This window comes from Rhizoctonia solani, chromosome 7, assembly GCF_016906535.1.
Source record: "Rhizoctonia solani chromosome 7, complete sequence".
Taxonomy (NCBI): Eukaryota; Fungi; Basidiomycota; class Agaricomycetes; order Cantharellales; family Ceratobasidiaceae; genus Rhizoctonia; species Rhizoctonia solani.
The window spans coordinates 1,561,410-1,585,557 of record NC_057376.1 but is presented as its reverse complement, the minus strand read 5'-3'; the positions used below and the strand labels follow the sequence as shown (position 1 = coordinate 1,585,557).

The 24,148-nt window shown below is 42.5% G+C and overlaps 8 protein-coding genes across 8 annotated transcripts; 3 read left to right on the top strand and 5 right to left on the bottom strand.

Annotated features, from left to right (window-relative positions):
• Positions 1 to 2,518: 2,518 nt before the first annotated feature.
• On the bottom strand, positions 2,519 to 2,847 carry RhiXN_06683 (uncharacterized protein; the record flags this gene model as incomplete). The annotated part of the gene is made up of 2 exons (XM_043326499.1): positions 2,519 to 2,750; positions 2,810 to 2,847. 2 exons carry the CDS (start codon positions 2,845 to 2,847, stop codon positions 2,519 to 2,521), a joined length of 270 nt encoding a protein of 89 aa, XP_043181931.1.
• Positions 2,848 to 4,005: 1,158 nt separating this feature from the next.
• On the top strand, positions 4,006 to 5,343 carry RhiXN_06682 (Transposon Tf2-1 polyprotein; the record flags this gene model as incomplete). Its single annotated transcript, XM_043326498.1, has 1 exon — positions 4,006 to 5,343. One exon carries the CDS (start codon positions 4,006 to 4,008, stop codon positions 5,341 to 5,343), a length of 1,338 nt encoding a protein of 445 aa, XP_043181930.1.
• A 400-nt stretch (positions 5,344 to 5,743) lies between these two features.
• On the top strand, positions 5,744 to 8,882 carry RhiXN_06681 (Transposon Tf2-7 polyprotein; the record flags this gene model as incomplete). Its single annotated transcript, XM_043326497.1, has 3 exons — positions 5,744 to 6,289; positions 6,343 to 8,451; positions 8,499 to 8,882. 3 exons carry the CDS (start codon positions 5,744 to 5,746, stop codon positions 8,880 to 8,882), a joined length of 3,039 nt encoding a protein of 1,012 aa, XP_043181929.1.
• A 1,205-nt stretch (positions 8,883 to 10,087) lies between these two features.
• Positions 10,088 to 10,489, bottom strand: RhiXN_06680 (Retrotransposable element Tf2 protein; the record flags this gene model as incomplete). Its single annotated transcript, XM_043326496.1, has 1 exon — positions 10,088 to 10,489. The coding sequence occupies one exon, from the start codon at positions 10,487 to 10,489 to the stop codon at positions 10,088 to 10,090; it is 402 nt and encodes a 133-aa protein (XP_043181928.1).
• A 2,471-nt stretch (positions 10,490 to 12,960) lies between these two features.
• On the bottom strand, positions 12,961 to 13,266 carry RhiXN_06679 (Retrotransposable element Tf2 protein; the record flags this gene model as incomplete). The annotated part of the gene is made up of 1 exon (XM_043326495.1): positions 12,961 to 13,266. The coding sequence occupies one exon, from the start codon at positions 13,264 to 13,266 to the stop codon at positions 12,961 to 12,963; it is 306 nt and encodes a 101-aa protein (XP_043181927.1).
• A 1,700-nt stretch (positions 13,267 to 14,966) lies between these two features.
• Positions 14,967 to 15,269, top strand: RhiXN_06678 (Retrotransposable element Tf2 protein; the record flags this gene model as incomplete). The annotated part of the gene is made up of 1 exon (XM_043326494.1): positions 14,967 to 15,269. The coding sequence occupies one exon, from the start codon at positions 14,967 to 14,969 to the stop codon at positions 15,267 to 15,269; it is 303 nt and encodes a 100-aa protein (XP_043181926.1).
• Positions 15,270 to 18,055: 2,786 nt separating this feature from the next.
• RhiXN_06677 (Retrotransposable element Tf2 protein) lies at positions 18,056 to 19,094 on the bottom strand (the record flags this gene model as incomplete). The annotated part of the gene is made up of 2 exons (XM_043326493.1): positions 18,056 to 18,703; positions 18,816 to 19,094. 2 exons carry the CDS (start codon positions 19,092 to 19,094, stop codon positions 18,056 to 18,058), a joined length of 927 nt encoding a protein of 308 aa, XP_043181925.1.
• A 703-nt stretch (positions 19,095 to 19,797) lies between these two features.
• Positions 19,798 to 22,833, bottom strand: RhiXN_06676 (Retrotransposable element Tf2 protein; the record flags this gene model as incomplete). Its single annotated transcript, XM_043326492.1, has 2 exons — positions 19,798 to 21,404; positions 21,435 to 22,833. 2 exons carry the CDS (start codon positions 22,831 to 22,833, stop codon positions 19,798 to 19,800), a joined length of 3,006 nt encoding a protein of 1,001 aa, XP_043181924.1.
• Positions 22,834 to 24,148: the final 1,315 nt, after the last annotated feature.

Here is a 24,148-nt window from a genome sequence, read left to right as displayed (position 1 = left end):
CCAGCATGCAACCACTTGTACTGGTCATGTGACCATGTCCAGGACAAATGGTATGAACTTATTGCTCCCAGTCTACCTCTTATCAACCCTCTTCATTAGTGTTGTACAACACTGTAAGGTGGGTACTTGCTAATAGGGCAGGCACTTGTGGCTGTACTACAGACACTGCTTATGTAATCTACTCTAAAGGCTATACTAATGTTGCTTAAGGCAACCTACTACTATCTACTGGTGATGAAGGGGCCTGAGGCCTGGGAGGTGTGGTGAGTTAATATATAGAGGTAATGGGGTGACTACTGATAACCAGCTACTTAGCTGGTACTTCTGAAACCTGTCTTGGATGGTAGACAAGGTAAAATCAACTTGGGGTCTCCAAGCAATTTTCCTGCTGTTTATATAACAATAGAGACTATCTACAAGTGGTCCATGTGTGTGTGAGAAAATGTTACACCCTTGAGAACTATATCATTGGAATTGGACAATTTTTCTATTATTGTTAGTATTTTTACGGACTCAATATCTTGTGTTTTTTGATCATGTGACCTTGGCGCTTATTATGCCAAGATGCTGTGCCAAGGGCGCTTAGGAAACATCCACACTTCTGCGCAGCCTGCAGCATTCTTCTTTTTCATTTTGTACACTTCTTTTCTCACACACACAGACCATGTAAATAGCGCCCTTATGTCTATATATACAGCAGGAAAATCACTTGGAGACCCCAAGTCAATTTTACCTTGTCTCATATCCATTGAGGAGGCACCCCAGCCAGCTAAGTAGCTGGCCCCCCAGTACTTCAGAAGTTAACCCCTTTACTAGTGCTCACCACACCTCCCAGGCCTAAGGCCCCTTTGTCAACAGTAGTTAGCAGTAGGTTGCCTTACGTGACAGTAGTATAAGGCTTAGATAGTTAGATTACATAAGCAGTGTAGTAGTAGTACGGCCACAAGCGCCTGCCTCACTAGCAAGTACCCACCTTACAGTGGTGTACAACAGAAAAGAAGTGTACAAGTAAAATAAGAGGCATGCTGCAGGCTGCGCATAAGCGTGGATTTCTCCTAAGCGCCCCTGGCATGGCATCTTGGCATAGTAAGTGCCAAGGTCATGTGATTGGAAAAAATACTAAAAATATTAGAAAAAAGAGGCAATTCCAGTGGTATATGTTAGGAGGTTGTCACAATTAGCCTGCCAATTATGCTAAACTTTGCAAATATCATTGCAAAATGGAGTGCACATAGACCCCTGAGGGGTTTAAGATGCTAAAATATTCAGCATGGCACCAGCACCAATTATGCAAACAAAGTGATTGGTCTCAGCAAGAATGGCTTGCACTGCCAGTAGCCCCAGGATTGAGAGCAGAGGGCTTGAGACCAGGTGAGTGTTTATCATAAGACAAAGGAGCTGCCAATGTATACTACTAATGAGTATGTTCTAATAATTAACTACTATTATTACAAGTTCCCAATCTTATTGCACCATTGATTTGAATGTTGCCTATGTGGAGTTGGTGGAAACAAATGTGTTCATTGATTCCTTCAACACACAAAGTCAATTGAACAAGCCCCACTGCCATTGCAGCATTAGTAGTTCAACTTTCCAAGGGATTTTGGGGGTTCTGCTGCAGACCAGAGGTTGCCCAAATAGCCAATGGAGGAGCAGGTGCATTCTGTGCATTCATTTTGTTTAATGGCAAGCTGCCTAAGTACAGTGAGAGAGCCACTTAAGGCAGTGACTAAATATGTAACTGAGTGACTTAGTGGAAACCTGGGCTGTAAGGCCCTGTGTACAATGGTGTGATGCAACAAGAGGTAATTGACCTGGGTGTTACCATGGTTGGTTGGCCTCCTTATATATTCTATGGATCTACTAATTACAAATGTACAATATGCAAAACTATAACCAATAAGAACTCTGCTCCTGCTGCAGCCTTACTCATGCATATGTGTCACCTACATGTCATAATGATGTCATTAAGGTGGAGGTGGCTACATTGCTTAGTTAGTGAGGAGGGGGACATGGCAAGGCACTTAGTGTCTGATATAAGCACCAAAGTCATGTGATTGAAAATTTTGTCTGTTTGTCTTTGTTTAAATTTGAGAAAATGGGAATACATTCCCTGGTATCAAGTGTGTCTACAATAGCAGGTCTTGGCATGGCATCTCAACAATAGGAAGCACCAAGATCACATGTTTTGAAAGGCAGAGATATTAGGTCTGTAAAAAATAGTAAAAATAATAGAAAAAAGAGGCAAATATGGTGGTATGGTTTGTAAGGGTGTAACAATCCCAGACAGGTACTCAGCAATTCAGTAGTTAACAATTAGGACCTTAAGTCCTTTTACTCAGTCAGTAGTTACAGTAGTATAGCAGCTCACTGGCCTTAGGCCCTTCACCAACATAGATACACCTTCCAGCATTGCCTTAAGCAATTTCCTCAGTAGTTAGCCTAGCTTAGTCATATTCAGTGTAGTAGTATGGTCACAAGCACCTGCCACTAGCAAGTAACCTACCTTACAGTGAGGTTACAACACTTTCAAGTGAGATTTTGCCAAGGTCAAGTTTGACAGAGGGGGCTGCTGGAAATGAGGATTCCAGCTGTTGCAGATCAACTGGGGAGCAGGCACAAGAGGGTGGCTGGGAGCAGGGTGCCATTGGATGTGAGGGGTAGGACCAGCCAGCATGAGAGGATGCCCAGGAGGAGGAGTGGGTTGGGGTGCAAGAGGTAATAATAGAAGCAGTGTGGGGGGAAGGTGCCTATATCAGGACTTATGAGCACTCTTCTACTCAAATGCTAAACCTTTGTCTCAGCCAACCTAACATTGGACAGTCCTTTCAACCAATCAACAGCCATGTTTGGGCATGATGTGGAGCAGGGTTTTTGTGTTGTACACCAACTGTAAGGTTGGGTACATGCTAGTGGGCAGGCACTTGTGGCTGTACTATGACAAATCAGGCTATCTAAGGCTAGCTAAATACCGCTTAAGGTGGTCTACTGGGGACTATCTATGCTGGTTGAAGGCCTAAGGCTGGTGGCAGGGGTGTCATGCCCTAGAGGCGTGACCACCTTAAAATCCACTAAGTCGAAGAAATAGTGAATATATGCGCTATTTTCATGAAGATTTATGGATATATGCATCTTTATGCTATTTAGGCGCTGAGCGCTTATTATGTAATCTCATCACATGACCTTTAGTCATGTGATCTTGTTTTCTTATCTCTGGTCATGTGACCTTATCTTTGTTATGATGTTTGTACATGTAATTACTCTTCCCCTTCTCTGTGAATATATAAGGAGGGTTCTGAGAGCCTTAAGCCTCAGAACTCAACCTCTTATCCCCTTCCACCACTACCTACCCTAAGACATACAATTAAGAGTATTGCCTGAGAGCATACCAGTCCCTGTCAAAGGTCTTTAGCCCTGCTATCTTTATAGCATAGTGCACTTAACTATATTAGGTCTTGTCCTACCCCTTCCTGGCATTGCCCTTGAGCTCTGTTAGGCCCTACTAGCTGATAAGTCCTATATTAGGCAATAGCTTGTTAGGTTTTACCTCTTTGGTAGTTGTTGGCTCTGACATTAGGTTGAGTTCTTCATCACCAACCCTTGTGGACAACTAGGGTGTTAGTACTGGCACGACCCATCAAGAACCAGTGATCCAGCATAGCCAGATAATAGTCAAAACTGGTGATTGTTGCACTAGGGGGTTATTGTTACACGGCTAGCATTGCGAACGTCCACCCAAAAGTCTGCCATGACTTCTTCTGCGTCACAGACAGTCAAAGACCCGCTTGTGCAAAACCTGCTACTGTATCACGCCCATCCAAGGCTTGTTGATCAGTTGTAAGGAGCATTCAACGCTAGGTATTGAGACAGTGATTAGCGTAAAGAATAAACTGTGAGCTTAGTGGGGCCAATCATCTAGCCTCCCCTTATTCCTAAACTAGTAGTGAAGTTGCCTTATTTAGCAAGGACGCTACTTAGTATCTATCATATCCCTCCTTCTCCACCATGTCTACCCAACCTTCCACCTATGTGCATGCCAACCCCAATGCGCTGTCAGTCCCCACCAATATCCAGGAGATACCTGCGTGGGCCCAGGAGATCAAAAACCTCCTCCTGGCTATGAACCAAAATCTATCCTTGGTCATAGGACAAGCGGCTGCCCACCATACAGACATTGGCACCACTCAGGCTACCCTCAACAACCATGATAGTAGCATCACCAACCTTGACGCCCTCATTGTTAAACTAGGGGCTGATATTGCCAAAATTGGCACCGCTGCTGCTTCTGGTTCCTCCCTTGCCTTGGCTACCAAGGCTCCTAAACTTGCGACGCCAGACAAATTTGATGGGTCAGACAAAAATAAGGCAATCTCTTTCAGAGTTGCTGTTTCTCATTATCTCAGGATCTCATATCCTGGCTCAACGGTGGATGAGCAAATCGCCTTCATTATCTCCTGCCTGGATGGCAAGGCCCATGAGTGGCTTGAGCCCTACCTGGAAGAGGACGTTGTTAAAGGGAACCCTGTTTCTTGGCTCCACAATCTGGATGCCTTCTGGCTGCAATTCAATGCACGCTGGAATGTCCAAAATAGGACAGAGAACTTCCGCGCCAAGTTGCGCACCCTCAAACAAACCAAGGGAGTCCAAGATTATTACAAGGACTTCCAGACCTATTCTCAAGGTCTTGGCTACAACGACCCCTCTCTCAGGGATATGTTCTATGATGGCTTATCCCACAAAATTAAGGAAACTCTCATGGTTCAAGATTATGACCATGCAGATGCCTCTGTAACTCTTGCAACTCTTGCAGAGAAGGCCCTTAAGGTGGATCAACGCCTAGAGCAGTTTGCGGCCCAGCACAAGCGTCCCTCTTCCTCTTCAAACCAATCTGGAAGCAAATCCAGCACTTCTACGTCAGCAGCAGCCCAGGGAGCGCCCAGGGATAAACTGTCTGTTGGGGAACAAGTGTATGCGATTGTGGATGGAAAGGCTAAGAAGGGGGTTCTACAAAAGGTTGGCCAAAATGCCAAGGGAATAGCAGTTCCAATTGTCAAATGGAATGATGGCACCACCATGGATGTTACCTTTAAATCTCTTAAAAAGGATAACCACCCAGTCACTGCCACCTCCACTCCTGCTCCCAAGGCTTCTTCCTCCTCCTCTGCGCGCAACTCTGGTCCTTCCCCTATGGACTTAGACTCTGCCTCCTCAAAAGGCAAAAAACCTATTATATGCGCAACATGTGGAGGTAGGGGACACTATGCCAATCAATGCCCCTCAAAATCCTACTCTGGCCATGAGGCCCATATCTCTGAGGATGAGTTGGAAAATGGGGACCTCTGAACACTAATGGGAACAGTGTATCAGAGGGAAATAATGGACATTTAGATAGCTTGGAAATCTTTTCTGTAAATAATATATCTCCTTTAAATATATATTTTCAAGCATCTTGCGTTCAACAAGTTCCCAACCCTAAGGTTACCAAGAAAATGAAGCCCTTCTTTGGATGGGCTATGATTGATTCAGGTGCATCATCTTGCTTATACACAAGGACTTGATCAAACAATATGGTATACCTACTACAAAAAAGTCTGTACCACGTCGCCTTAAAGTGATTGATGGAAGAGACATTAGTTCTGGTTTGGTAGATTCAGAATGTATATTTACTTTAGAATTAGGTAGTCATAAAGAGGTTCTGAAATGTAACGTAGCTGATATAGGTAAACATAGCATAGTCCTTGGAATGTCCTGGCTCAAGTTACACAACCCTACTATAGACTGGCCTAATAAGCATATTACTTTTAATTCTCAATATTGTAACAATACTTGTCTTTCTGTTTCTAATTCTATCCTGGGAAATGTTGGTGGGACTTCTAACCACCTTGAAGGCATACCAGAAGACTTAGGAGGTGTTGAGGTAATTGAACCTCTTGAAGGCATCCCTAGGGAAACTGGAGGTACTGTGGATTCTCCACTTGAAAGTATCCCAGTAGAACTGCGCAATTTTGCGGAGGTATTTTCTGAGGACATGAAGGTGACGGAACTGCCTCCGCACCGTCCTTTTGATTTAGGGATTGATTTAATCGATCCTGATAAACCTGTTAAGGCTATGGTATACCCCTTGAAGGCATCTGATGATGAGGAACTTAGAAAACTCCTTAAAGAACAATTGGACAAAGGATTGATTTGCCCATCCAAGTCCAAATATGGTTCCCCAGTTCACTTTGTCAACAAGAAAAATGGGAAAAGGCGTATGGTTGTGGATTATAGATCCCTAAATGCAAATACAGTCAAGAATGCGTACCCTCTACCTCTAATACAGTCTCTCATTGAGAAACTAAGGGCGCAAAATACTTTTCCACCATTGACCTGAAATCTGGATATAACTTGGTCCGGATAAAGGAAGGTGATGAATGGAAGACTGCGTTTAAAACCAAATATGGCCTGTTTGAATACCTAGTCATGCCCTTTGGGTTATGCAACGCTCCTGCTGCATTTCAGCACTTCATGAATGAGATATTTAGGGACATATTGGACGTCTATGTAGTAGTATATCTAGACAACATCCTAATATTCTCAGAAAGCAGGGAATTACACACAAAACATCTCCAAGAGGTACTGAAAAGGCTGCAAGACAATGCATGCTACTGTAACCTGGAGAAGTGTAATTTCTATGCATCTGAAGTAGATTACCTTGGTGTCATTGCCAATGGTGAAGGAGTGAAAGCAGATCCCAAGAAAATCACTCAAGCGGTTGATTGGGCAACACCGCGCTCTGTCAAAGGGGTTCAAGAGTTTTTGGGCTTTATAAAGTTCTATAGGCGCTTCATACATAACTTCTCAAAATTGGCACAACCCTTATACCAACTACTCCAAAAGAATATACCTTGGGAATGGGGTGAACGCCAAGAAGTGTCTTTTAAAGCTCTTAAACAGGCTCTAATTGAATCCCCTGTCTTAATCCAACCCAATCCATACAAGGAGTTTTTCCTTGAGTGTGACGCCTCTGATTTTGCAACGGGCGCTGTCCTTAATCAAAAGGGCAGTGATGATAAATTACACCCGGTTGCATTCCTATCAAAATCCCTAGCACCTGCTGAAAGAAACTATGATATCTTTGATAAAGAGTTACTAGCAGTAGTAAGGGCTTTAAAGGAATGGCGTCACCTGCTGGAAGGAACAGTAATCCCTGTCAAAATACTGACAGACCATAAAAATCTGGAGTACTTCCAGACAAAAAGGGATCTGAACCAAAGGCAGTTAAGGTGGATGGGATTTTTGGCAGATTACAACTATAGGATTGTGTATAGGCCGGGCGCACAGAATAGAAAAGCAGATATTCTCTCTCGACGTGAAGACCACAAGTCTGCGGTTAAAGAGGGGGGTGAAACCCCTGTGCTCATAAGCCCAGAGCTTTTTATTGCAGCTATTCAAACAGATAGTGACCTTAATGATCTAATAAGGGACGCTCTGCATGATGATAAAGCTGTATACAAAATCCTTAAATCCTTGGAAGAGGACATACCCGTTAAAGGATGGAAACTTGATAATGGCTTACTCTACTATCATGACCGGATTTATGTCCCTAATGAGCCAGAAATCAGGAAAGCCATCTTAGAAAGCAGGCATGATAACCCTTCTACTGGGCACCCAGGACAGTTCAGAACCCTAGACCTCCTTTCAAGGGATTACTACTGGTCAGGGATGAAACAATCTGTAACAAAATATGTCCAAGCATGCGATTCATGCATACGTAGAAAACACTCCAACCGGGCTCCTGAAGGTCTCCTTCAAAACATAGATTTACCCAATAAGCCCTGGGAGGAAATAACGTATGACTTGATTGTAGGACTCCCCACCTCAGAAGGATATGATGCAATATTAACAGTAGTGGACCAATTATCCAAAATGGTTCATTTTATACCAACGCACTCTGATGCTACTGCTGTTGATGTTGCAAACCTCTTTGTATCCTTTGTGTGGAAGTTACATGGGTTACCCAGGAAAACCATTTCGGACCGAGGCCCCCAATTTAATGCAAAATTCCTGAGACAAGTCTACAAGTGGTTGGGGATAGAACCACATTTCTCCACTGCATACAGACCACAAGTTGATGGACAAAGTGAACGCTTAAACCAGTTTGTGGAAATTTACCTACGCCACTACATCAACTATAGACAAACAGACTGGGTTGCATCACTACCACTTGCAGAATTTGCATACAATAATGGGAAACACTCAGGCTCCAAACACTCTCCCTTCTACATGTGCTATGGTTATAATCCAGACTTCACAGTTGGAAATACCAAGGAAAGCCATGTCCCCCAAGCCGACAACCTAGCAGACTTCCTGAAAGAAATCCAAACTGAAGCAAAAGCTGCTTTAGAAATTGCTGCAAGACAAAATGCGCAATACTATGATTTAAACAGAAGGGAAGCAACCAAGCTGGAAGTTGGTGATAAAGTTTATTTGAGTAGTGCCAACATCAAAACTTCAAGGCCTTCCATAAGCTAGAACATAAGCAATTGGGGCCCTACAAGGTCTTGGAGAAAATTGGCAGGAACTCTTATAAACTGGATCTCCCTAAATCCATGAAAGTCCATCCTGTCTTCAACATTGCCCTATTACACAAAAAGCCAGTAGACGAGTATGACCGTGATCCAGTCCCACTCCCCCCAGTTGTCACAGCTGATGGAGAAGAGGAATATACTGTTGAAAGGATCCTAGACTCCAAGAAAGTGGGTCGACAAGTCAAATACTTGGTTAAATGGAAAGGGTATGGACCAGAGGATAACACATGGGAGCCCAAGGCCCACTTAGCCAATGCCCCTGAAAAATTGGCTAAGTTTCACTGTGAATATCCAGAGGCAGCTGGACCTTAACGGGGGGGAAGTGTCATGCCCTAGAGGCGTGACCACCTTAAAATCCACTAAGTCGAAGAAATAGTGATATATGCGCTATTTTCATGAAGATTTATGGATATATGCATCTTTATGCTATTTAGGCGCTGAGCGCTTATTATGTAATCTCATCACATGACCTTTAGTCATGTGATCTTGTTTTCTTATCTCTGGTCATGTGACCTTATCTTTGTTATGATGTTTGTACATGTAATTACTCTTCCCCTTCTCTGTGAATATAAGGAGGGTTCTGAGAGCCTTAAGCCTCAGAACTCAACCTCTTATCCCCTTCCACCACTACCTACCCTAAGACATACAATTAAGAGTATTGCCTGAGAGCATACCAGTCCCTGTCAAAGGTCTTTAGCCCTGCTATCTTTATAGCATAGTGCACTTAACTATATTAGGTGTCCTGGACACAGTCACATGACCAGTACAAGTGGTTGCATGCTGGCCCAAGCCCAAATTTGGGGGGTAGCAGGTGTAATCATGGGTTGTCAGCAGAGGAATAATAGGGCTCTATGGCTTAGTGGTCAAGCTGGTTCAATTCCGGCTAGTTCTATTTTCCTCTGTTTATGACATTAGGTCTTGTCCTACCCCTTCCTGGCATTGCCCTTGAGCTCTGTTAGGCCCTACTAGCTGATAAGTCCTATATTAGGCAATAGCTTGTTAGGTTTTACCTCTTTGGTAGTTGTCGGCTCTGACAAGGGGTGCTTCTGGCAGTGAAGGGCTGTATGGCCCAAGTGTCTACTGGCAAGTGAAGGACATAAGGTCCAAACTACTGACTTACTACTGGATACCTGTCTTGGATGATAGACAAGGTAAAATTGACTTGGGGTCTCCAAGCAATCTTCCTGCTGTATATATAAAAAGGAGAACTATCTACAAGCAGTCTGTGCATGTGAGAAAGGAAGAGTCCATGTGAAAGGAGAAGCATGCTGCAGGCTGCACAGAAGCATGGATTTGCAATAAGTGCCCTTGGCATAGTAAGCACCAAGATCACATGATTGAAAAATTAAAGATATAGAGTCTGTAAAAAATACTAAAATAAGAGAGAAATTGTGTGATTCTAATGGTCTATGTTAAGAGGGTGTAACATTGCCCCCCCCCACAAAGGCTCTTGGCAGAGTCACAGGCCATTTTCAGTTGTGCTTGGTTAAAGCATTTGATCTCTTCCTGTGCATGTTCTAGAAGCTCTTCTGGTTCCCAGGAGTTGTCTTCCAGTCCATATCCTTTCCACTTGATGAGGTAAAACCATTTTCCCATTGCATTTTGGAGTTTATGATTTGTTTTACCTTGTATTCTTCTTCTCCTTCTATTGTTTCAGGAGGAGGTCTCTCCAGGAAGGGTTGACTAGGTGACTTGTGAGATTTAGATAAAAGTCCTACATAGAATGCATTGTGGATTTTCATTGTCTCTGGAAGTTTGAGGCAGTAGGCATGCAAAGAGATCTTTTCCTGGATTTTGAATGGTCCCAGGCATTTAGGGTCCAGTTTGTTTGAGTTGGATTGGAGTTGGATGTTTTTTCCATCCAGCCAGACCTTGTTGCCAATTGAGTATTTGGGGATTGCACCCTTGTTTCCTGCCATTTTTTCCTTGGAGAGTCTGAGTAAGTGTTGTAGACACACTCAATACCAGGGAATTTATTCCTATTTTCTCAAATTTGAACAAAGGCAAACAGACTAGATTTTTGATCACGTGACTTCAGCACTTATATCATACGCTAAGCGCCAAGCCACGTCCCCTTCTGCGCTTACTCAGCACACATAGCCACCTCCACCTGATGACATCATTATGACATGTCAGTGACACATATGCATGAGTAAGGCCAACTACAGAGCGGGGTTCTCATTTCATATTTAGTACTTCTTTTCTCACATATGTGTATTTGTAAATAGCATTACTCTGTAATATTTAAGGAGGCCAACCAACTATGGTAACACCCAGGTTGATTACCTCCTGTTGCATCCCCAAACTGTACAAGGCCCTTAAGGCCAGTAATTACTAAGTCCTACCTGCACTCATTGCCTTAAAGCAACTTACTTGTTGTAGTTACATAGCTTGCCATTGCCCTTACAGCCTTGGTCACTGTACTTAGCTAGTTAGTTGTTGTAGGTAGCATGGCCACTGCCTTACGCAGTTTTACACTTAGTTACATATGGCCACAAGCACCCACTGCCTCAATGCCCCTTACAGATGTCTAGGACAGTAAGGCTTCTGCTTCCTTCCATTCCTGGGCTAGGGTATTGGCTACCTGGTTGGCTTCAGGGACATTTGCTGGGACTTCTGAGGGTCTCATGATTGGGGTTCTCCCATAGACCAATTGTTGTAGACACACTTGATACCAGGGAATTTATTCCCATTTTCTCAAATTTAAACAAAGACAAACAGACTTGTTTCTTAATCACGTGACTACAGCGCTTATATCATACACTAAACGCCAAGCCATGTCCCAATCTGTGCTTAATCAGCACACATAGCCACCTCCACCTATGACATCATCATGACACATCAGTGACACGTATGCATGAGTAAGGCAACTGCAGAGCAGGGTTCCTATTGGATACAGTATTGCATATGATGTATTTGTAATGAGCTCCCTGTTGTAATATATAAGGAGGCCAACCAACAATGGTAACACCCAGGTTGATTACCTCTTGTTGCATTCCCCATTGTACAAGGCCACTAGGGCCAGTAAATACTCAGCTACTTAGATACTTAGTTACTGCCTTAAGTGGCTTCCTCACTGTTGTACACCAACTGTAAGGTTGGGTACTTGCTAGTGAGTTGGGTGCTTGTGGCTGTACTACTACAAACAGTGTTTATCTAACTAACTATCTGGGCTATACTACTAACTACTGAACTGCTTATGGCGGCAATTATCCAACTACTGATGCAAAGGGGCCAGAGGCCTGGAGGTGTGGTAGGTAAAGATAAGGGGGTGAGTGTCTAGATCTACTGGCAGCCAGCTACTTAGCTGGCTTCTGAAAAACCTCCTCAGTGAATGCAAGATGAGGTAAAATTGGCTTGGGGCTCCCAAGCAATTTTCCTGCTGTTTATATAGACAAAAGTAAAGGTATATACATGGTCTGTGCATGGAAGAAAGAAGTGTCTGTATGAAATGAGAAGTGTGCTGCAGGCTGTGCAGAAGCGTGGATTTCTCCTAAGCGCCCTTGGCACAGCATCTTGGCGCAGCATCTTGGTATAATAAGCGCCAAGATCACGTGATTGAAAAACATAAGATATCAGGGTCGTAAAAATAGTGAAAATATCAGAAAAATCGTCCGGTTCCAATGGTGTAATTCATGAGGGTGTAACACTCACCATACATAGATAGCTTGTCACCGCCTTAAGCAGTCTTGTCATTGTAGTATAGCTGATTGTTATCATAGGTAGCTTGCACACTGCCTTAAGCAGCTTTGTCCTAGGTGTCTGTAAGGACGTCAAGGATGCAGGTGCTTGTGGCTGTGTGAGAATACAGTAAGTACTGCTTAAGGCAGCAAGTGACTATCCTACAACATTGAAACTACTAACTACAATGACCAGACACTGTAAGGTGTTGGCAAGCTATGTATGTACAGCAGTGACAATGCCTAAGGCAATGTATCTACTTAGTAATTTAGTGAACCCAGGCTGTAAGGCCCTGTGTACAATGAGTGATGCAACAAGAGGTAATCAACCTGGGTTTTACCATGGTTGGTTTGGCCTCATATATTCTACAAGTAAGCTAATTGCAAATACATAATGTCCAATACCTAATCCAATAAGAACCCTGCTCCACAGTTGGCCTTACTCATGCATACGTGTCACTGACATGTCATGATGACATCATAGGTGGAGGTGGCTATGTGTGCTGAATAAGCGCAGGTGGGGACATGGCTTGGCGCTTAGCATATGATATAAGTGCTGGAGTCATGTGATTAAAAATGTTGTCTGTTCAACTTTGTTTAAATCCAAGAAAATAGGAGTAAATTCCCTTGGTATACATGTGTCTACAACAAGCTTTTACTTAGATACTCTTGGCTGCAAGCGCCCACCTCCTCAATGTCCTTACAGACATCTAGGACACCAATTCAAATGGGGTTTTCCTGGTGGCAGGGTGCTTTGCATTGTTGTAGGCAAATTCTGCTAGGGGGAGCCATGTTGCCCAATCTGAGTGGTCCACAGTGATGTATGACCTCAGGTAGAACTCAATGAACTGGTTGACTTGTTCTGTCTGTCCATCTGATTCTGGGTGATAGGCTGAAGAGAAGGCTGGTTTGATGCCTAGTTGTTTGTAAAGGGCCCTGAGAAATTTCCCTGTGAACATAGTTCCCCTGTCCAATACTGTTTTCACTGGTAACCCGTGAAGTTTCCATACATGCATGACAAATAGGTCTGCTAATCCCTTTGATGTGACCTTCTAAGAAGTAGGGATAAAATGCCCAAACTTGGAGAAGGAGTCTATTACAACTAGGATGGCATCATGGCTGTGTGATTTGGGAAAACCTGTTAAGAGTTGTGTAAGTACAGGAGTAAGAAAGAATTACTATATACAAAATGTATATGGGAATAACTAAGAACTTGTCAGTGATATATTAATAATATAAGTTGCTGGGGGACATTGCACTCCCCCCGCCCCCCTAGCTGCGGGCCAATGTTAAGGGAGCCCGCAGGCAAGGTCTGAATAATATATTATTATAGAAGAGATTATGTCATCCCCCCCCCACCTCAAATCCGTAGTAGTTTAGTATAGTATTTGATAAAGGACTGGAGGGGGGAAGGTCATGTGACCTGGACTTAGAGAATATCACTAAGTCCAGCCATGTTGACCATAAGTCTCTTATATGTGGGAACCTGGGGGTTCTGAGTGCATAGGTGCGAGTATATGCGTGTTTCCGGTGGCCGTAGTGTGTACTATGAGTGCCCTGGTATGTGAATAGAGGGCACAATAGGGGTGTGGCTCATGACACACTGTAAGGTGGGTACACACTAATGGAAGCAGGCGCTTACAGCCGTACTACTACAAGTGGGCTTATGTAATCTAACTGACTAGGCTATACTATTGTTGCGTAAGGCAACCTACTACTAACTACTGGCAATGGGGGCCTTAGGCCTGGGAGGTGTGGTAGGTATAATAAGGGGTGTGAGTGTCTGGACTACTGGGGGGCCAGCTACTTAGCTGGCTGGCTACCTTCTCTCATGAGTAAGAGACAAGGTAAGATCAACTTGGTGTCTCCAAGCAATTTTCCTGCTGTATATATCTGCAAAGGGGCACTATCTACATGGTCTGTGCGCATGAGAAAGGAAGTACATAATGGAAATAGGAAGCATGCTGCAGCTGCGCAGAAGCGTAGATTTCTTCTAAGCACCCTTGGCACAGCATCTTGGCACAGCATCTTGGCATAATAAGCGCCAAGGTCACATGATTGAAAAACATGAGCTATTGAGTTCGTAAAAAATAGTAAAAATAACAGAAAAATTGTCCGAATCCAGTGGTATAGGTAAGGAGGTTGTAACACCCTAACTTCAATGCTAAATTCATCAGACATCTGTACAAAAGGTTGGATATCAAACCCACATTCTCCACAGCCTACCATCCTCAAACAGATGGACAGACAGAACAAATTCAATGAGAGGCTGAAATCTTTATCCACATGTTTGGGAATCATTGTCAATCAGACTGGGTCTCCTTACTACCCATAGCAGAATTTGCCCTTAATAACCTAAAACAAACATCTACAGGCAAATCACCATTCCAAATTTGCTATGGCTTAAATCTGCAATTCTCTGTGGGCCAGAAAACAGACAAGGGGGTTCCAAATGCAGACAAACATGCCAAATTCCTAGAAAAAGGATATGATGAAGTCAAAGCTGCATTATCTTTGTCACAAGAAAGGATGAAATATTTCTACAACCAGAGACATAGGCAGGAAGAAAATATTCAAGTAGGAGACAAGGTCTGGCTAAATCACCAAAATATCTACAGATAGACCATCCATCAAACTTAGTCATAAAAGGTTGGGCCCCTACTTAGTGATTGAGAAAATTGGATCCCACACATATAAACTTCAATTACCTCACACTATGCACATACATCCTGTCTTCCATATAAACCTTCTTACAAAGTTCCATCCTGACCCTCACAGATGTGATCCTCCCCAAACTGCACCTATCATCACAGAAGAAGGTGAGGAGGAATACAAAGTAGAAAGAATCTTGGACAGTAAATGGAAAGGATGCAGCAAAGTAAGGAAACTTTGGTACTTAGTCAAATGGCACGGATATGACAAAGGCAGTAACTCTTGGGAACCAGTAGATAACGTGGTCAACACTAAAGAGGCAATAGAAGATTTTCATAAGGAGCACCCTGATGCAGTTGGAGCTTGAAGAGGGGGTAATGTCATGACCTTAATTGGCATGACATGATTTTTTACTGTTTTCTACCTTTTTTCTGAGACAGTTTCCTTTTTTGGTATATATTTATGACTTGTCAAGATCACATGACATATTTGATATATGATGTGAAGTTGTAAATGACTCACTATTTAGTACTGTTGATTTTGATGTGGCTTGTTCCATTTATATAAACCAGGTCAAGTTGCCGCTAGAACAGCAAGACTGGACCTCTTTGTCAATTCATCCTCACTCACACCTTACCCATTGCCCAGGCCCTTAGTTGGCCATTAGTGCACTTTACTTAAAAGCATCATATCCAGGCCTTTGTTGCCCTCTACCCATACTCCATACCCCCTGGGCCCTAGCCGCCCCTCTACCCTTATTCTCATAGTCCATTGGTGATAGGGCCATGGACTTTAAGCCCCCTTGTACCATAGGTCCAAGCTGAGTTGTGACAGAGGGGGCCTTAGGCCTGGAGGTGTGGTAAGTCTAACAGAGCAGGGGTGAGTATGCTACTTCTGAGGGTTCCAGCTACTTAGCTGAACCACCAAACCTGTCTGTGAGTAGAGACAAGGTAGAATCAACTTGGGGTCTCCAAGCAATTTCCCTGTTGTATATATAGACAGGAGTAAACTATTTACATGGTCTGTGCTTGTGAGAAAGGAAGTATTAATGTGAAAAGAGAAGTGTGCTGCAGGCTGCGCAGAAGTGTGGATTTCTCCTAAGCGCCCTTGGCACAGCATCTTGGTGCAGCATCTGGGCATAATAAGCGCCAAGATCACATGATTGAGAAATAATAGATATCAAGTCTGTAAAAAATACTAGAAATATTAGAAAAACTGTCCAAATCTAATGGTATATGTTAAGAGGGTGTAACAAAACAGCATATATGCAAAAGATGTTGCATATTGAGGGTATTACTGAGGCTTAGAGGTTTTGCAAAGGTTGCAATTGGATAGAGGGACCTTGAAAACCTTAGTTTGCATCTTTATCTCATTTTATTTTACTGTAGTATTACTTGTGTAATTAATAAAATAAGTACAGATTATAAGAGAAATGTCATATCCATAACAAAGTGCAATTATGACTTGAAGCAAAACTTTGCTCATAGTGCTACATAGATAGCGTAATGCCAGCCCCAAGCCACCTGCTGCATCAAGCAAATGTGCCCCAACTCAACTTGCACCAGTCTGGTTTGTATTGGTTTGTTTAATTGGGCAAGTATTCCAAGCATTGCAAAATCCAGATTCCATTAAGTATTTGAATTTTGCAATGTCAATACCTAAGACATGTATGTATGCGCAATCTTTGCAACTCCAATAGAGCAATTGCCAGCCAGAGTTGTCCATGGCAGCTTGCTGTAGCTCTGTTTGCCTCAGGCAATGCCATTTTTTTTTCTTTGGTGCATGAACATGTTGAGTGTGTTTATAGCAAGCATACAAGAATCTAGGAACAGCCAGATCATTGCTGCTGAGTAACAGACAAAAGACAAGTTCATCTTTGTTGTTGTCATACTCATTGTCTGAGTCTCTGTGGTGCTGCATAACTGTTACACTCCCTTGAATTACACTGTTGGAATCAACTGTCATGACCCAAGAGGCATGAACACAGATACCCTATTATTCTATTATCTTCTTATCTAAATTTTACGAATTATATGGACCAGGGGATATTCCCAACATGACCACAGGCCATGCAGGACTCCCCTGGCAGAGCAATCAACATGGAATGTGAATGGTCCCTTTGTTTAGCCTGTTAGCTTTGTCCTCTGGTTACTTAGTTACCATATGTCCTTAGTTGCATTGTTCTATTGTTCTCTTAGTTACCCATACCTTTGTAGTATGTCTTCCATTGTTCTCCTTTGTACTTTACAGTTCCCTTGTTCTGTATGATGTATATCATGAAGGGAGAGTTCTGGCATTCAGACCAGAACTTGACCTCCTGTCAATCTACTGACTACCCTCCCCACTCTCCTGCTCTACTCTAAGGGGTCTTGTGCCATATTTGGCAAGTAAACTCTCTATCTAAAGTGTTGGTTGCAGTCTTCTGCTTATCCCCAAAGCCAACACTGCCTCTTTAGGCATTTATCCCATTCTTTATTAGTCAGACTCTGACATTGCCTGAATTTTCTGATATTTATGGTATTTTTTACAGACTTAATATCTTTTGTTTTTTGATCACATGATCTCAGTGCTTATCATGCCAAGATGCCACACAAAGATGTCATGCCAAGGGCACTTAGGAGAAATCCATGCTTCTGCGCAGCCTGCAGCATGCTTCCTTTTGCATATGTACTCTTCTTTCTCTCATGTGCACAGACCATGTAAATAGTGCTCTCTTGTTATATAAATAGTAGGATAATTGCTTGGAGACCCCAAGTCAATTTTACCTTGTCTATCATCACAGACAGGTACCAGTAGGCCAGCTAAGTAGCTGGCACCCCAGTAGTCACCTCACTCACCCCTTTACCTTACTCATCACACCTCCCAGGCCTCAGGCCCCTTTGTTGATGTAGATAGATCAGTAGACACCACCTTAAGCAGTCAGTTCAGTAGATAGCCTAGATTAGATAGTTAGTCAGCAGTGTCCTGTATAGTTACAGCCTTAAGCGCCTGCAGCTAGCAAGTAACCCACCTTACAGTGAGGTTACAACACCAGGGGACTTCTTTACAAGTAAGGTTGTGGAGAGGTTGCACCACAGAACTGAAGTTAGGTATGAATTGCCATAGGTAGTTTACAAAACCAAGGAAGGCCTGGACCTGTTTGACTGTTTTGGGCTAGGGCCATGACATGACTGCCTTGATCTTCTTTTGGTCCATGGAGAAACCTGCTGGTGATATGACAATGCCCAGGTAGTCAACTGTAGTCACATGGAAGTGGCATATTGACAATTTACAGAATAGCTGGTTTGCCAGGAGTCTGGATAAAACCTCCCTGACATGACTAGGATGTTCTTCTGGCTTTTCTGAGAAGATCAAGATGTCATCTAGATAAATAACCATGGTCACGTTGATTAGGTCCCTGAACAGATCATTCATGAAGTGTTGAAATGCTGCAGGGGTGTTGGTCAGTCCAAAGGGCATAACAAGGTATTCAAATAGGCCGTATTTTGTGTGGAAGGCTGTTTTCCATTCAACACCTTCCTTGATTCTGACGTTGTTGTAACCCCAGCATAGGCCCAGTTTTGTGAAGATCTTTGTGTGCCATAGTTTTGCCATTAGGTTGTCCTGCCTAGGGAGTGGGTAGACATTCTTGTGTGTTACATTGTTCAGCTTCCTATAGTCTACTACCAGCCTAAGGGATCCATCTGCCTTCTTGACAAACATCACAGGTGTGCCAGCCAAGGAGGTGCTAGTGCAGATCTTGCCTGTTGCCTGTTGCCAGTTTTTTGTTGATGTGCTGTTTAAGCGCTCTGGACTCTGTGTCTGTCATCCTGTAAATTGGGCCAGGGGTGAGTTTGGCATCAGGGACCAGGTCAATGGCTATGTCATACTCCCAATGGGGGGGAAGGACCTTAAATTACTCTTCCCCAAACACCTTGGCAAACTCATGGTATTGAGTGGGGAGGTTGGCCAGAGGGTCAGGGTCTGCTTCTTCTTCCAAGGCTATTTGTGCTTGTTCAGGGAATGTGACTAATCCCTGTTGCCAGTCAATAAGGGGAGCCTCTGCTGTAAGCCAAGTCATGCCAAGTATAGCCAAGGTATTGCCAATTGGGCAAACTAGGAAAGGAATGGAATGGGGATGGCCATTGGCCAAGACTGCAAGTTGTACTTGGTGCCATATGCAACCACTCTGGGAGATTGTACCATCTAGCATTCTCACTACTTGTGGATTTTTGAGTAGGGTTTTTGGGATTTTATATTTTTCTACAATTGAGGGGGAGATGAAATTGGATGTTGCTCCTGAATCAATGAGGGTTTTTAAGGGTTCTGCCAGGAAATCTTGGACAAGTAGACCAATGAATAAAAGAGGTTTTTTATTTGAGTCCAGACCATAAGAAACAAATTCAAAACTATCTACAGAGTCCTTGTCCTAGATGTCCTTAAGGGTTGTCTAGGTAGTGTCACGACTCAGCTTGGACCTATGGTTCAAGGGGGCTTAAAGTCCGTGGCACTATCACCAATGGACTATGAGACAGGTAGAGGGGCGACAAGGGCCCAGGGGTTATGGATAAGGGTAGAGAGGCAACAAGGGCCTAGGGTTATGATTCTTAAGTAACGTGCACTTAGCCAACTAGGGGCTTGGGCAAGGGATAGTTAAAAGTTGAGGTGAATTGACAAAGAGGTCAAGTCTTGCTGTTTAGCGGCAACTTGACCTGGCTTATATACATGAGGAAAGCCACATCAAAAACAACAGTACTAAATAGTGAGTCATTTACAATTTCACATCATATATCAAATATGTCACGTGATCTTGATGAGTCATAAATATATACCAAAAAAGGAAACTGTCTCAGAAAAAAGGTAGAAAATAGTAAAAAATCATGTCATGCCAATGAAGGTCATGACATTACCCCTCTTCAAGCTCCAACTGCGTCAGGGTGTTCCTTGTGAAATTCTTCTAGGATTTCTTGAGCATTTCCCACATTGTCTATTGGCTCCCATGAATTACTTCCTTCATCATATCCTTTCCATTTGACCAGGTACCATAACTTCTTTGTTTTCCCTCGTCCTTTCCACTTGCTATCTAGGATTTTTTCTACTTCATATTCCTCTTCACCTTCTTCTGTGATGATTGGTGCAGGTTGAGGAGGATCACGTCCGTGAGGATTGGGGTGGAACTTTGTTAGAAGATTGATATGAAAGACTGGATGTATGCGCATAGTATGGGGTAGTTGTAATTTATACGCATGCAAACCAATTTTTTCAATTACTAAGTAGGGTCCTAACTTTTTATGGCTAAGTTTAATGGACGGTCTGTTGGTGGATATATTTTGATGGCTTAACCAGACCTTATCTCCTACTTGAATTTCTTCTTCCTCCCTGTGACGTTGGTCGTAGAAATGTTTCATCCTTTCTTGTGACAATGAGAGTGATGCTTTGACTTCATCGTAGCCTTTTTCCAGGAATTCTGCATGTTCGTCTGCATTGGGAACGGATTCATCTGATTTTTGACCCACAGAGAATTGTGGATTTACTCCGTAACATATTTGGAAAGGGGATTTACCCGTGGAAGATTGCTTTAAGTTATTAAGGGCAAACTCGGCTATAGGGAGTAATGATACCCAGTCCAATTGTTGGTGATTCCCAAACATTCGAATGAAGATTTCAGCCTCTCTTTGTATCCGTTCTGTCTGCCCATCTGTTTGCGGATGGTAGGCTGTAGAGTATGTGGGCTTGATGTCCAACCTTTTATATAAGTGACAAATGAACTTGGCATTAAAAGTGGGACCTCTATCTGAGACTGTACTCCTAGGTAGACCGTGTAATTTCCATACGTATGTGATGAACAAATTGGCAATGTCGATAGCAGACGCTGTGGATTGAGTGGGAATGAAATGTACCATTTTTGAGAACCGGTCAATGACAGTGAGGATAGTGTCAAACCCTTCTGATACTGGTAATCCTACAATCATATTGTATGCTATATCTTCCCAAGGACGTTCAGGAATTTGTAATGGCTTTAATAGACCTATAGGTACTTGATTTGTAGGTTTGGACCGAATGCAGGTTTCACAATGGTTGACATAAGAGTTGACAAATTTCTTCAGGGAAGGCCAGTAATAATTTTGGGAGACAAGTTCCAATGTTCTGGCCTGTCCTGGATGCCCTGCTGCTAAAGCGTCATGTCTGGACTCTAGAATAAGGTTCCTGATAGTATCATCCTTAGGTACAAATATTTTCCCTTGAAACCATAGTAATCCCTCTTTTAACTCCCAGTCGACTACTTTATTCTTGTTCTGGAGCTTGTACAAGATCTCTTTAAGACGCTCATCCTCATAGATTGCTTCACCAATCAGGTCGTTAATTTCCTGATCTGGGGTGATTGATGAGATGAAAAGTTCTGGTTTCAAGAGAACTTGGTTCTCTACCCCCCCTTCAAGGGGTACTAGATCATAGCGTCTAGAGAGGATATCTGCCTTCTTATTTTGTGCTCCTGGTCTGTAGATGATTTGGAAATTGTAGTCTACTAGGAAATTTGCCCATCAAATTTGACGTTTGTTCAGGGATTGTGACGTAGAAAAGTATTCCAAATTCTTATGATCTGTCAGAACTTGGACTGGTAACTCTGATCCTTCCAGTAAATGGCGCCATTCCTTAAATGCCCTAATGACCACTAGTAATTCCTTGTCGAAAATATTGTAGTTTTTCTCAGCCGGGGACAGGGATTTTGACAAGTATGCCACAGGGGCCAATTTTTCTTCAGAATTGCGTTGGGATAGTATGGCTCCTGTTGCATAATTGGATGCATTGCATTCTACGTAGAATTGTTTTGTTGTATCTGGTTGTAAAAGGAGGGGGGCTGATGTAAGGCATTTCTTCAGATTATCAAAGGATTGCTGTTCTGCTTGTTCCCATTTCCATTGACTGTCTTTCTTGAGCAAATTATACAAAGGCCGTGCCATGTTGCCAAAATTAGGGATAAATCGCCTATAAAAGTTTACAAATCCTAAGAATTCTTGGATGTTCTTGACATTCTTAGGTGTTGACCAGTTCATAGCGTCTGTAACTTTAGACTGATCTACTTCTATGCCAAATTTGGATATAATAAACCCTAAGTAATTGATTTTCTTGGCGTGGAAATGGCATTTTTCAATATTGCAGAAAAGGTTGTTGTCCTGTAGTCTCTTGAGCACTTCCCGTACATGGGTTTCATGATCCTTTTCATTTAGAGAGAAAACTAGAATGTCGTCTAAGTAAATGATGACATAAACATCCAAAAGATCCCGGAATATTTCATTCATCATGTCTTGAAAAGCCGCTGGCGCATTTGTCAATCCAAAAGGCATAACCAAGTATTCGAATAATCCGTATTTAGTTTTGAAAGCGGTTTTCCATTCATTGCCTTCCTTGATTCTAACTAAATTGTATCCTGCCTTGAGATCAAATTTACTGAAAATCTTAGCACCTTGTAGTTTCTCAATAAGATTTTGTGGTAAAGGCAGGGGATAGGCGTTCTTCTTGGTCATGCTGTTTAATTGTCGATAATCTACACACATGCGTAATTTTCCGTTTTTCTTTTTGACAAATAATATTGGAGAAGCCATGGGAGATTTGGATGGACAAATCAAACCCGCTTTCAGCTGCTTTTCAATAGTTTCTCTAAGTTCAGCATCTTCCCTGGGGCCTAGACTATATATGGGGCCATGTTGGGGTTTTGCGTCAGGGAGTAACTCAATGGCAATATTGTAAGGACGGTGGGGTGGCAACTGGGACAATTCTTCTTCTGAAAATACTCTAGAGAATTCTTGGTAAGGAGCGGGGATTTCTTCTATTGCTTTGAGTTCTAACACAGCAGGTATGGATAGGCAATTATTGGAACAATATAACGAGTTGAAAACAAGTGTATGTTTTTCCCATGATATTTGGGGATTATGCTTTTTCAGCCACGACATCCCTAAAACTAATTGATGGTTGCCAATATTGGAAATATGGCACTCTAGTTCTTTGGTGTGGTTGCCAATGGTACATTTAAACCAAGTAAAATGAGTGATTTGGCCAGAATCAATTTCTCGGCCATCAATAACGCGTAGTTTTTTGGGAATTGGATGTATATAGGTTGGAAGTTGATATGTTTCTACTAAAAGGGGGTGGATGAAACAAGAAGTTGCTCCAGAGTCAATCATGGCTTTTCCTTGAAAAGGTTTAGCCAAAAAACTTGATTTTTGGGATTTAGGAGTTTCACACGGATTTGCAGAGAATGATGCGTATATTTGAGATGTATTACATAAGGAAAGTATTTCAAAATCATTGTTCTCATAATGCAAATCCGCAAGCATACAGCCAAGTGCCTTACTCCTTAGTCGGCCTTGGCTTTTCCTTTTCCCGACTCTTCATCCTCAGAAACAACTTCAATCCCATTTTCTTCTTTAGGCCTTTCCCAAGACCATTCGACGTTAGCCACATGTCCAGACATGGGCTTAGATGGGCAACTGCGCGCAAAATGTCCTTTACCGCCGCATATATGACATGTAAGATTTGCAAACCCCCTTCCGTCAAGATCCATAGGGCCTGGGTGTTAAGAGTCATGTAAGTACAGGAGTAAGAAAGAATTACTATATACAAAATGTATATGGGAATAACTAAGAACTAGTATTAAGAATCAGAATATATGTACAGAATATATGCACAATATAGGCTAGGTTATCAGGAATAACAACTCCTAACAAATAGTCTAGCAACTATGAAGTGCAGGTGGTTGGTTATGTATAGTACCTTAGGCTAATGTTACTTAAGCCTAAGTGACTAAGGGTATGTATACTTAAGGTCTCTAGGATAGTACCTTAAGTAAGAGGGTTACCTGACTAATGTACAGGATTTATAGGATTTGCCTAATAAGTATAGGACTTATATATGCTTAAGTAAGACTTAAGACTTATGGGGTTTACCTAAAATATATCTAGGATTTATGAGATATTGTAGATAAAGCTATCTACAATATAAGGGGTATGGTGGATTGAAACACTATCACTCAATCACAACAATCCTTACAGTATTGTCGCACTATACTCAATGTTGAACTCAACAACTGTGACAGTCAAGGGGCACAGGGTTGCAGTAAGTACACTAATAGGTTACCCTGTGTCTGTTGGGACTGGCCTATGGTCTTAGTGCGCCAAATAACCTCCTATGCTATTTACAGTGAGTCAATCACTAAAGTAAATGCGCAGATAAGCTGTTAAAGGCTTGTGTGTATATGTCAATATATAA